At 38.5% G+C, this 13,307-nt stretch overlaps 1 protein-coding gene across 1 annotated transcript in view; it reads left to right on the top strand.

Moving 5' to 3' along the window:
- Positions 1-4,397: 4,397 nt before the first annotated feature.
- The window catches only part of SPTLC3 (serine palmitoyltransferase long chain base subunit 3), a 199,602-nt gene continuing 190,692 nt past the window's right edge, over positions 4,398-13,307 (top strand). Inside the window, exon 1 of the mRNA XM_072634471.1 lies at positions 4,398-4,804. Coding sequence (XP_072490572.1) covers positions 4,688-4,804 — 117 coding nt within the window. The 5' untranslated portion in view covers positions 4,398-4,687. The remainder of the gene's footprint in view (positions 4,805-13,307) is intronic.

Consider the following 13,307-nt stretch of genomic DNA (forward strand, 5'->3'; position numbering starts at 1 on the left):
ATTATCTTTCCATGTAGGAATGTAAACAGTTCAACTTTAGTCCCTTGGGATTTCTCTTTCCTGTTTACCTTTTCATGCTTCTCTTGATTCTTGTGTTTGAAAGTAAAATTTTCTTTTCAGCTCTGGTCTTTTCATCAAGAATGCTTGAAAGCCCTCTATTTCATTGCATGACCATTTTTCCCCTGAAGTATTATACTCAGTTTTTCTGGGTAGGTGATTCTTGGTTTTAATCCCAGTTCCTTTGACTTCTGGAATATCATATTCCAAGTCTTTCAATCCCTTAATGTAGAAGCTGCTAGGTCTTGTGTCATCCTGATTGTATTTTGACAATAGTCAAATTGTTTCTTTCTAGCTGCTTGCAATATTTTCTCCTTGACCTGGGAACTCTGGAATTTGACTACAATATTCTTAGGAGTTTCTCTTTTCAGATCTCTTTCAGGAGGTGATCAGTGGATTTTTTCAATATTTATTTTGCCCTCTGGTTCTAGAATATCAGGGCAGTTTTCCTTGATAATTTCATGAAAGATGATGGATGATGGATCTTTTATGATCATGGCTTTCAGGTAGTCCCATAATTTTTAAATTGTCTCTCCTGGATTTATTTTCCAGATCAGTTGTTTTTCCAATGAAATATTTCATATTATCTTCCATTTTTTCATTGTTTTGGTTTTGTTTTGTGATTTCTTGGTTTCTCATAAAGTCATTAGCCTCCATCTGTTCCATTCTAATTTTGAAAGAACTATTTTCTTCAGTGAACTTTTGAACATCCTTTTCCATTTGGCTAATTCTGCTTTTTAAAGCACTCTTCTCCTCATTGACTTTTTGAACCTCTCTTACCTATTGAGTTAGACTATTTTTACAGATTCAGCTTTTGGGGGGGTCTCCTTTACTAAGGTGTTGACTTGCTTTTCCTGATTTTCTTGCATCGCTCTCATTTCTCTTCCCAAGTTTTCCTCCACCTCTCTTATTTGATTTTCAAAGTCCTTTTTGAGTTCTTCCATGGCCTGGGACCATTGCATATCTATTTTGGTGGTTTTGGATGCAGAAGTCTTGACTTTTATATCTTTTCCTGATGGTAAACATTGTTCTTCCTCATCTGAAAGGATGGAAGAAAATACCTGTTCACCAAGAAAGTAACCTTCTGTAGGTTATTTTTTTTCCTTTTGTGAGCATTTTCCCAAACAGTTACCTGACTTTTGGGTCCTTTGTATACAGTAGGGTATACTCTGGACACCTGCAAGTTCTCAGTTCCTCCAAGGTGGCGTAATCCAGGGAGAGGAGTTTACTCCCAGGCCTGACTCGCAGCTGAGATTTATAGATCAGCTGCTCAATTCCCCCAGGGGATTTACGCTGAGGCTCCAACAATGCCTGTGGCAGCCACCGTCACCTCAACCTCTGGCCACTGCAACTGCTGCTGCTACCGCCACCTGGGGCTGGGGCTTGGGCTAGGGGAGGACCTTGCTCCCTTCTCATTCTGTTTGTAAAAGCCCTCTCACTGACCTTTGGTGCCTGTGGGTTAAGGGATCTGCTAACCACTGTTGCTTCTGGGGATTCCATCCCCAAGGCCTGCTCTGGTCTTCCTCCTTCCAATGCCAAGCAGCCAACAATGGGCTGGGCTCCTTTCCATGTCCCAGCGTGACAGACTTTTCCTGTTGACCTTCCAGGTCACCCAGGGCTGGAAATCTCCTCCACTCCATTGTTCTGTGGCTTCTGCTGCTCTAGAATTTGTTGAGAGTCTTTTGTTTACAGGTATTTTATGGACTGTGGGGGAAGAGCTAGAATATGTGTGTCTTTCTACTCTGCCATCTTGGTTCTGCTCTCAAGTTCCCCATTTCTTACATGAGCCTTTTCTCAGACTGTATTCTCCTAGACTTTTTCTGTACCTTTTGACACTGTCAAACACTCCCTCCAACTGGATACTCTTTCCTCTCTTTCCCTCTGCAAAACTACTTTCTCTTAATTTTCTTCCTATCTATCTGACTGCTCACCAGGATCCTTTGCTATTTTACTATTCGTTGCTTATCCCTTAAGAGCAAATATCCCTAAAAGTTCCCACCCTCCACAAGCACACACCCCTCTACTCTCTTCTTTTATCCCTATGAGCTTTTTCCCTTACTGATCTTACCAGCTCTCATGGGTTCAATTATTGTCTCTCTGAGCATGACATCTGAATCTACCCATTCTTCTCCTGCTTCTCTCTGGAACTCAACTTTTATATTACTGTCTACTGGCCATTTCCATATAGATGCACCAGTAGCATCTTAAACTCAACCTTTCCAAAACAGAATCCCCTTACTCTCTCATTCTCCGTATCAAATCTGTTGTCAAGGCCTGTCAATTTTACCTCCTATGCCCTTTGTACTTTAATTCTTTTCTAGGTCATTAATACATTTTTAAAGCCCAACTTTAAAGCTGCATTAAAGAGGAAAAGAGCTTTGCCCAAGGAGTAGGGGGGACTGGTAAGGTTTTCTCTCATTTTACTCTTAAAACATAAATAACAATAAACATTCAAGGCCAGTGGCTTTGGGTATTAGTAATAGAGAGATTTTTATTTCCAGCTTTACATGGTGAGTTTAACACTTCACTCCCTCAATCACTTTGTTGAGATTTCACTACAATTGCTCAAGAGTACTTTCTGCCCATACCTATTAATCTCTATCAAATAAAATGCAAGTATAACAATATAGATCCTTCCAAAAAAAGTAGTTATCAGTCACCAGCCAATTGCTGGTGATAAGCCTCAGTACCTGATTAGATCAGTTCTTGGACTGGAGATAAGTATAGTCAATCACAAGGATTGCCCTTGGAGCCTTTTTAGTTTGCACCTGCCAAGACTTATGCTCCAGTGATATAGGAAAAAAAATCCAGAAGATGTTTAATCCACCCCAATACTCAGATTCCCCATTAGAGACAGGGAAAATTACTAACCTAAGGGTACTAATTATGTTCAGGACATGAGGATACATTTCCACTTTTGTGAGGTCATCATAAACACATAAAATTTCTTATTTAGGTTTTGCTATAAGCCAGAAGTCATATTTGCCTTACTATTTTGAAAAATATCTCCTGTTTTTATCTTTCTTCTTGATATCATTCTCACTTAAATCCATTACTGAAGACATCCATTCAACTGGAATCACCTGCATTCTGAAAATTGTGCCAGACCACATTATTTACAAAATAAAAATGTTTTTGCATGTTGGTCCTCATATATTGGTATGCTAGTATCTTCCACCTTTATTACAGATTCAAATATTCAGTTAAAGATGGATCCATTTCTCAGCATGGCCTAGGCATGGTCATTCAATTCACTTGTCTTTGCCGTCCTTTCTTCTTCCTCTCTGTATCAACCTCCTCATTCCAACTGATCCCTTATGCTAATTTAGTTCAATTTTCCAAGGATGTCCGCTAAAAATGACCACTTACCTTAACCTCATTCTGCTCAATTAAGACTGCATTGAGCAAATAAAGTTAGCTAGCATCCAAGCAAACTTGCTAGGAATCAGTTCCCTTATTTTATAGACAGAGAATCTAAGGTAAAAAGGACTAAATAACTTACCTGCAACAATATTGATAAATGTAACCCAACAACAATTGTTAAAATTATATTACTTGCTTCTCAAAGTATTTAAGATAATTGATTCAGGTGATTCCTTACTCTTAATTCCTTATCTACTGGACTTTAATGTTTGGTAGGTTAAAATTGCTCATATCATAAGCAAAATGAATCCAGTTTGACTAATAACTGTGTGATCTTGTGTAAGTTACTATACCCTGCCAAACCTCAGTTAACTTATCTCTAAAATGATATTGGACTTAGACGATCTCTAAGACCTTTTCCTTATAAAAGACAAACGATTACCTTGCTATAATTCTATGAAAGCTTTAACCATTAGAGATGCAATATTAGAAAAGGAAGAGGCATTTTCTCTATTACTGTAATTGACTAGATCTAGAAATGTTCACGTGAAGATTTTGAATTATTGATCACAGAACTCATACTAGAAGTAAAGGAGGAAAAGAGGGAAACAAGGGTAAGGGATGGAAGAAAGCTAGATTTGGAATTTAAGGATGTCAATTCAAATCTTCATTTCCCCACATATTACCTGTATAACCTTGGTCAGGTCTCTGGGTCTCAGTTTCCTCACCTGTAAAATGGAAGGATTGTATTAGATGATCTCTAAAGTATCTTTCAACTCCAAATCTATAATACTATGAACACAAACACGAGGTGGGAAAGGAGAAGGCCAGAAGAGGCAACAGGCCAGGAGAGGCAACCAACAATTTTAAATACACTAATTCAGAGGCCTTGTGTCTTTAAATGATTCTCCACCTTCCTGCCTGCCCACTGTTATATAGACTACAAGCTACAGTACACTGAGCTGGCTACCTCTGTCCACGCTAGGAACCAGCATGAGCAATAGTTTTAGAAACAGGTCAGTTGCTATGGAGGCTGCATTCTGAATTATTGAGGTTGGAGGTGTGTAAAGGTAACAGTTTGTTTTTAGTTTCAAAGATCTGGCAAAAAGATAGGCAGTCACTCCTCTTCTGGAAAAGCCTGACAGACCAGTAGGATTCCTTTAGGGCTCAACCCAAAACTTTTTATCCCATCATTCACTAACTTCAAAAGACAAGATCCCAGAGAAACTGGAAGAAGAAAACTTGGCAGGATCATTCATTTAAACAAATGGCTAATCCAGGAGGTGGTACTGTCTGTAATGGAAAACTTCACAAACACCAGAAACAGAGTAATGGCTCCCAAAATGGAAACCATAAAAGAAATGGGATTATTAGAGAAACACAGGTAAGAACCAATTTTCTTCTCCTTGTTTTACTTAAATGACCTCTGCTAAGCTCATTTGGAACTATTCAAGTGACCCATTAAGCAATTTAAGATTATCCTTTATCTACAATGCCATAAGTATATATTCCTAGATTATTTTCATTTTTTTGGCTCTAGTTACCACTTGCTTTGAAATTTTCTCAAGTGAAATTGGGTAGAAGATTGAATAGAATTTTCTCTAGGAAGAAGAGAAATACTTTTTTTTCCTCTGATACATTTTTATGACAGGAAACAGGGAGAATAACGTGACCTTTTATTTTCTCTCTTGGAATTTGGGAAGAGAGTGGGGCTGAGGCATAAGTGAGGACCTTTCTTGACCTAAATCATCTTCAGTCCCTAGACCTGTACATGATGTACATTTGGAGATGGAAACACAGTAAAAATGGAGTGAAAGCAAAATCCTTTTTGCTGAGATTATGTGGTATGAATGGCATTTTGCTTAGATAAACTAGTCATACAATGAACTGTTTGGGCTGATTAGTGACAGCATTGTTGGGGCTTACAACACAATTTTAAATCAAGTTGAGTTTCCATTGAGGTGCTTATAGCCTAAAGCATTCCTTCCTCAGGAGTTCCAGGAAACAGAGTTTCTGGACATTAGGCCAGCAGGTGTCTCAGCAATACCTTTCAAACCTCTTCTTCTGTGTGAGCCTTCTTGGAGGCTCTTCATAACCGCTGAGAGAAAGGCTTTGATGCCCCAGTCACTCAGGGTAGGACTTGAAAGTAGTATTAACTTATTGAAGACAACATTGTAATTATGTCAGATATTTATAGAAAGCACTTAGAAACAATTTCCTTTAAGGGTCCTGTTCCAGGAGAAATGCATTCTGGAAATCTTAAAATCCTGAGAGTAATAGTGATCCCATACACCTGTTAGGGGCAGATGTACATCCAGCAGAGTGTACTTTTACTGAAGCACAGTTGTGAATTGTGAAACTTAGGGCCCAAAGGGATTTAGGATTATTTAATCCAATATGATCATTTTACATATAAGTCCTCTAAGGTCTAACAGTGGTAGGATGTGAACTCATTTCTCCTCACCTCCACACCAGCCTCCTTCAGGAGAAAGGCTTTTCTTCAGCTACAGCAAACAAAACCATTTTCCTGCCTTTAGGAGGTGTGGAAGCACCTCCTCTGGGAATTCCGTGAAACACCAAATTGTTCACCGGTAAGAACAAGGACTCACACAGGGGGCAAAGTTATTTTGCTGTAGGGTTTAGGAACAAGTGACTTAGCTTCCTGGCTCCTATTCAAATAGGCAAATTGGCAGAGGGTGGAGGAATAACTCATTCTTGTATGGGGAGAATTCAATATTTTGAAACTGAAGGAGGTGAAATTTGTTCTGTGTACCTTATTCATGCCTGACAAAAAGTGCAGTAAGGTTGACACTACTGCTTAAGACTCACTGCCAAGAAGTCAGATGCTTTAGGATGGAGGTTATTAGGCCTTTCTCTGCATGGGTGGCATAGTTGGGACTTCATCCAAGGTCAAGATGGAACCTAGAAGCTGTGAGGACAGAATCTCATGTGTGCTATCTGTGGGAAAACCATACAATGGTTTGTTTTGGAAACCCTGCTGTAGCCAGGCAGGTCAATCAATCATCAAGAATTCATTCAGATCACTGAGGAGAATCTGTGGGTCAGTCAATGGGTATCTAGAATAGACTGATTAAGTGTCCTCAGAGGACTGATCTGTGTGTTGTCTGGTGTAGTCTGACCCTGTTGATGTCATCCCGAGAGCTGGTGCTGCATTGCTTCAAGGAGAAAAGGCAAGAAGGTTGCCATAGCTCATAAATGGAAAGGGTTTGGCTAAGGCTCAAAGACTGGGCTTCTAGAGGGGTTAATTAAAGAGCTGCCAAAAGAATGGAAGGATCCTTTGTGAAGCTGGTGTTTCCAAAACAGAAGCATAAACTTTTAGGGCTGCAGCTACCAATTTCTCAGCAACTTTTGACATGATTTCACTTCATAGGAGTTATTCTAACAAGCATGGAACTGACCTCTGTCAGAGTAGTCCAAGATCATAGCTTGAAAACTTTTTCTGGATAGAGTCAGGTTTGTGAAGATAAGGCAGGGGTATCATCATTATCACCAGATCCAGTTTCTAGATTCAATCTAACCCAATCAGCATTTATTAAGTGCCTACTTTGTGCTGTGCACTAGAGATAAAAGGACAAAAATGAAACAATCAATCCCTGCATTCAAGAAGAGAAAACACATCTACCTTCACAAATAGCAAAACTGCTTATAACCATGTAAGTTTGAAAATGCCCCTATTTTTAATAGTTCCTTCTCCATTTTGCTGTCACCTAGTTGCCTAGGGACTCTAGCAATATATTTCTACTCCACCCATGGATAAATATGGTCCTAGTTTTCATCACTGATCACATGAATGATATAAGCTCATTCATTGAAAGGGACCAAATTACTTTTAGGGTTCTGTAAAATGTATGTACAAAGAACTCTGTGTAAATGTAAGTCATCATTATTAGAACTTGTATTCCTCCTTTGACTCTTGCAATAGGAAAAAGAGATATGACTAGTGTTGCAATCCAGAGATTTAATGAGTATTATGTATAGAAACTAATTATGGATTACCATAAACACAATCATCTCTTTCTCCTATTGACTAAACTGAATGGTATTACTTTCTCTTCCATCCCTAATCCTTTTGATAGGTCAGGGACCATGTTTCCCCTAGATCCTAACACAGTAGTATGTGTGTGTACGTGTGTGGTGTGTGTCGGTGTGTGTGTGTGTGTGTCTGTGTGTGTATTTTGGACTGATTATACTGGATTTGTGATTCTTTGGTACATGAAGATTTCAATGATAAGCTTCCTCCATCATGCAGTTCATCTGTGTGATTTACAATCTTAAACAGAGACTTGGACACTGAAAAGTAAGTGGACACAAGTATATGTCTGAGGTAAACCCTGAACCCAGGTGTTCTCACTCCAAGGTCAATTCTCTATCAATTATGCCACAACTGGCTATCAGATTAAACATAAAAAAACAATACATCTTTATCAAATTGAAAGGTGAAATATGTATGCTTCTCTAGTCTACTGCATTCACTAAGAAGTATTTTTTTTCTTATATATGCTGTTTTCTTTCACAGGGAACTGATTTTAAGCCAAGAAATGTGAAAGAATTTGTTGCTCCTAATGTAACTTTCCTTTCCTTTGGATTGTTCAGTCCAACAAACATTTATTAAACACCTATTATGTGCAAGACACTGTACTAGGCGCTTCAGAAATAAAGATAAAACAAAAAAAATAGTTCCTGCCTTTGAAGAATTTAAATACTATTTGGAGTATAGAGTGAAGATGAAATATTTAAACAGATGTACATGATTTTCTGAGAGGAGAGGGCTAACAGCTAACATGACGAGCAAAGGACTCCTTTAGGAGGCAGTCTATAAGCTCAGCCTTAAAGGCAGTCAAAGATTCCAATCAATCAATCAATGTGCTTGCAATGGGAAGGTGCTGAGATACAAAGACAAGAATGAAACTGTTCTTGCCCTCAGGGAGCTTACATTCTATCAGGAGAGAATAAATGTAAATATATGTGTCTGTGTGTTTATGTATCAATTTTATGAGGGAGATAGTGTGTGTGTTTGTCCTTCATTGCCAAAGAAGACCATGCCATCAGAGAAATGATGACATGACTTGCACTTGACTTTGTTTTGAGTGAGGGAGGGCTGTACAGGTCACCAGCCTCACTTCTCCTTCAGAACCATCTGAGTCCAGTGACCAGATATTTATCAGGATGAGTGGAGATGACCCAGAATGAGGCAATTGGGGTTAAGTGGTTTGTCCAAGGTCAAGTATCTGAGATGAGATTTGAACTCATGTCTTCCTGACTCCTTCACTGGTGTTCTATCCATGGACATCATAAAAATAGGTATCAGAAGGTAACTCATGAGTAGAATTTCTGAAGAAATCAAAGATTCTAAGAGCAGGAGATCATTCCAAGGTATGAGGAACTGTCAGTGTAAAAGTACACACATGTAAGATGGAGCAAGGTGTCTGAGGAACAACAAGAAGGACAGTTTGACAGGACAGTCAAGTACAGAAAAAAGAGTAATATATTATAAGAACGGAGAGACAGGTTGAGACCAAGTTGTGAAAGGTTTTAAAAAGCCAAATAGAGGAACTTACACTTAATCCTAGAGTTAACGAGTCATTGGAACGTAATGAATGGAGGCAGAGGTGAGGACAGGGTATGTTTCTGAAATGGAAGACAGCCTGTCCAGAGGCATAGAGGTAGAAAACAGAATTCTGATTTTTTGGAAGAGCAACAAAGAAGGTAGCTTGTTATAGGAGTAAGAGCTAAGAAAGAAGACCTTGTTCCAAATCCTGGCTCTTCCATTTATTAATGTGATCACAGGCAAGTCACTTGATCTTAGTGAGCCTCCATTTCCTCATCTGTAAAATAAAAGGGTTGAATTAGATAGTCCCTTTAAGTTCATGATTCTATGATCTTAAGTAGGCCAATCTGGTCAAATACATCTGGAGAAGTAGAATGGAACCAAACTGTGAAGGATTGTAAATGGCAGTTTAAGGAATTTGTATTTTGTTCTAGGGGAAATTAGTTTCTTAATCAAGGGATTGACATGACATGCTTTAGAAAGATTATTTTGTCAACTGTGTGGATAGTGGATTGAAGAGCAGAAAGATTAAAAGTTTGAGACTAAATAGTAGTTTATTTAAACGGTACAAGTGAGCATTGGACATGGACTATTTGTGCCCAGTCTACAGTAGAACCTTCTGAGCTGATCAGCCACAGTCAGACTCATTTTGTTCCTCTTTAAGAAGGAAGGACAACAATCAACCAATTACCACCAGGCAAAAGGTGGCAAAATTGACAAGATGGCATTTTATTGAATAATGGGGTGGGGTGGTGAGAAAAGGAGTGGTGATGGAGAGGAAAAAAATTGAAAATAAGGTGATTCCCCATAGATCATAAGTTATTTAGTCTCAAAGCCAGGTCTAAAAATTGGACATACTAAGGTCCAGGCTACCATTTGGCCACCAGATGAAAAGTATGACAGGCAGTATTTTCGTAATGCTTTAAGATTTATGAAGCACATTACAAATATCTCATTTTATCCTTACTCTGTGAGGTAGGGGCTATGACTAGCCCCATTTCACAAAAGAGGAAACTAAGGTAGACAGGTTAAGTGACTTGCCCAAGGTCACATAGCTAGCAGGTGCCTGAGGTTGGAGTTGAACTCTTGTATTGGCACCTTTGAAAATCGGCTTCTAAATAAAATTATATAGCAAAAAAAAAAGCTTTGTTATTTTCTTGAAATATCTCTTTGAAGTACATAAATATACAGTCATTCCAGAGTGGGTAAGTGGTTCAGAGCTATGATATGCCAGATCCTGGTTGTGTCCCCAACTGCTATGTTCTAGGGCTTAGATCTTAGTCATCTATGGGCAATCTTGATTGGTATATTTATGTTGTCACTAAACTAAAAGGTCATAATCTTTCAGTCTAGGAGTTAACAATCTAATAGAAAATACCCAAGCTTCAGAAGGCAAATGGAGGCAGATAGGGGGCGCTAAATATTAAGGGAATGTGTATCCACCGAGCATCACAGAATTGAAAAAACTTTAGAGATCATATATTAAGGGCTTCCTTTATTTTATAGATGAAGTTCTAAGACTCAAATAAATAAAGTTGTCTATCCAAAGCCATAAAATACATTCGTGTGTGTGTGCATTTCCCCATTACATGTTTTAAAAAAAATTAACACTTTTTTAAGTTTAGAGTTTCAAATTGCATACTTCCTTCCCTACCTCACTCCCCCGCCCCTTGAGATGGTAAGCAATAAGATATAGGTTATATAAGTGCCATCATGGAAAATATTTACATCTTAAAACAACAAAGTGTACATGGAAAGGATTACAGCTTATTTTGGGTATTCAGTTATATCAAGCTGATAGTAAAAGATGGCATTTATAGAGTACCTAACATTTTATCATATTGAATCAAAAACCCGAAGAGTTAATAGTGCAAATATTACTATTTCACAGATGACGAAACTACAGATCAGAGAGGTTAACAACACCTACCCCAGGTTAGACAGCTAGTCTCCAATCAACAAGAGGAAGGAAGGAAGGAAGGAAGGAAGGAAGGAAGGAAGGAAGGAAGGAAGGAAGGAAGGAAGGAAGGAAGGAAGGAAGGGAGGGAGGGAGGGAGGGAGGGAGGGAGGGAGGGAGGGAGGGAGGGAGGAAGGAAGGAAGGAAGGAAGGAAGGAAGGAAGGGAGGGAGGGAGGGAGGGAGGAAGGGAGGAAGGAAGGAAGGAAGGGAGGAAGGAAGGAAGGAAGGAAGGAAGGAAGGAAGGAAGGAAGGAAGGAAGGAAGGAAGGAAGGGAGGGAGGGAGGGAGGGAGGAAGGGAGGAAGGAAGGGAGGGAGGGAGGGAGGGAGGAAGGAAGGAAGGAAGGGAGGAAGGAAGGAAGGAAGAGAAAGAAACAAAAAAAGAAAATTATATTTCAATTTGCACTGAAAATTCCTCAGCTCTCTCTGGAGGCAACATTTTTTCACCATGAGTTATCTGGAATTGTCTTGGATTGTTGTATTGATCAGAGGGGCCAACTCTTACGCAGCCTGTTATTACACCATTGTAGCTGCTATGGACAATGACCTCGCATTTCTTCTCACTTCACTTTGTATCAGTTCATATAAGTCTTCCCATGTTTTTCTTTTTCTGAAAACAGTCCCTGTGTCATTTCTTATAGCAGAAGAGAACAACCTATTCATTCATTCCCCAACTGATGAACATCCCCTCAATTTCCAACTCTTTGCCACTACAAAGAGCTACTGTGAATATTTTTGTACATATAGGCTCTTATCTTTTTTCTTTGATTTCTTGAGGGTACAAACTTATTGTACTGTGCTACTGCTGGGTCAAAGGTTTGACAGTCCCTTGGGCCTAGTTCCAAGTTGTTCTCCAGAATTGTTGGATCACACCACTACCAACCCAAAGTATTGTATCTATTTTCCCTCATCCCTTCTAGCATTTCTCATATGTGTATTGATACCTCAGAATTCTTTTAGTTTGCATCTCTCTGGTCAATAGTGATTTAGAGCATTTTTTCATATGATCATAAACAGTTTTTATTTCTTCTTTGGAAAATTGCCAGTTCATATCCCTTGACCATTTATCAGTTGGGTAATGGTTATTTACTTTTATAAATCTGACTCAGTTTTATATACTTGAGAAATGAGACCTCTGAGAAACTTTCTGTAAATTTTTTTTGATATTACTGCATTGTCTATGGTACTGTTTAGCAAAATATATTTTCTCTGACTTAATTAAGTCTATTTTTGCTTTTGGTTTTTCTGAGGTCATGATTTCTACCCTTGTCTTTTTTTTTTTTTTATATCAGCTTAAAGATAATAGATTTTACTGCAGCCTTTTATTTTAATTCTGGGTGTGTCTGTCTCAGATGTGTCTCTTGTAAACAATAAATTGTTGGACTCTGGTTTCTAACCCATTCTGCTTCCCACTTCTGTCTTATGGGTCAGTTCATCCCATTCACATCCGCAGTTACAGTTACTGTGTATTTCCCTCTTTCCTATTTTCTTTTGTTTATCTTTCTCTCCATCTTTTTCTCCTATTCCTTCTCAAAAGTCTGTTCTGATTCTTACCACCACCTCCATTAGTCCATGCCATTCTCTTTTATCATCCAAATCCCCTCCCATATATCTTAAGCTCTTCCCTTCTTGCTTCCCTACTGGATAAGATAAAGTTCTATACCAAATTGAGTGTGTATATATATTCTTTCCTCTTTGAACTGATTCCAATGAGAGTGAAGTTCAAATTTTGCCTGACCCCCCCCCATTTTCCTCTCCACTATAAAAGCTATTGCTTGCATGCCTTTTATGTGATAAATTTTTTCTATTCTACCTCTCCCTTCCCCCTTCTCTCAGTGTATCTTTCCTCCTCACTTATTCATCTTTTATTTTTCTTGTAAGTCATCCCAACATAATCAAGTCATACTCATGCCCTTTGCCTACAGAGACTCCCACTAACTGCTCTAATAATGATAAAACTCTTAAAAGTTACATAAAAGGAATGTAAATAGTTTAAATTTGAGTCTCTTATGATTTCTTTCATGTTAACATTTTATGCTTTCCTGCTTGATGTCAAATTTTCTATTTAGTTCTGTCTGGTCTTTTCATCAGAAATGCTTGAAAGTCCTCTTTTTCATGAAGTATACATTTTTTCCCTGAAGGATTATATTCAGTTTTTCTGGGTAGGTGATTCTTGGTTATAATCCTATCTCCTCTGCCTTCTGGAATATTATATTCCAAGCTATCTACCCCTTTAATATGGAAGCTGCTAAATCTAGTGTTATCTTGACTATGTTTCCGTGATATTTAAATTGTTTCTTTCTGTTTGCAATATTTCCTCCTTAACCTAGGAGTTCTGGAATTTGGCTACAATATTCCTGAGA

Source organism: Notamacropus eugenii, chromosome 1 (genome assembly GCF_028372415.1).
Source record: "Notamacropus eugenii isolate mMacEug1 chromosome 1, mMacEug1.pri_v2, whole genome shotgun sequence".
Taxonomy (NCBI): domain Eukaryota; kingdom Metazoa; phylum Chordata; class Mammalia; order Diprotodontia; family Macropodidae; genus Notamacropus; species Notamacropus eugenii.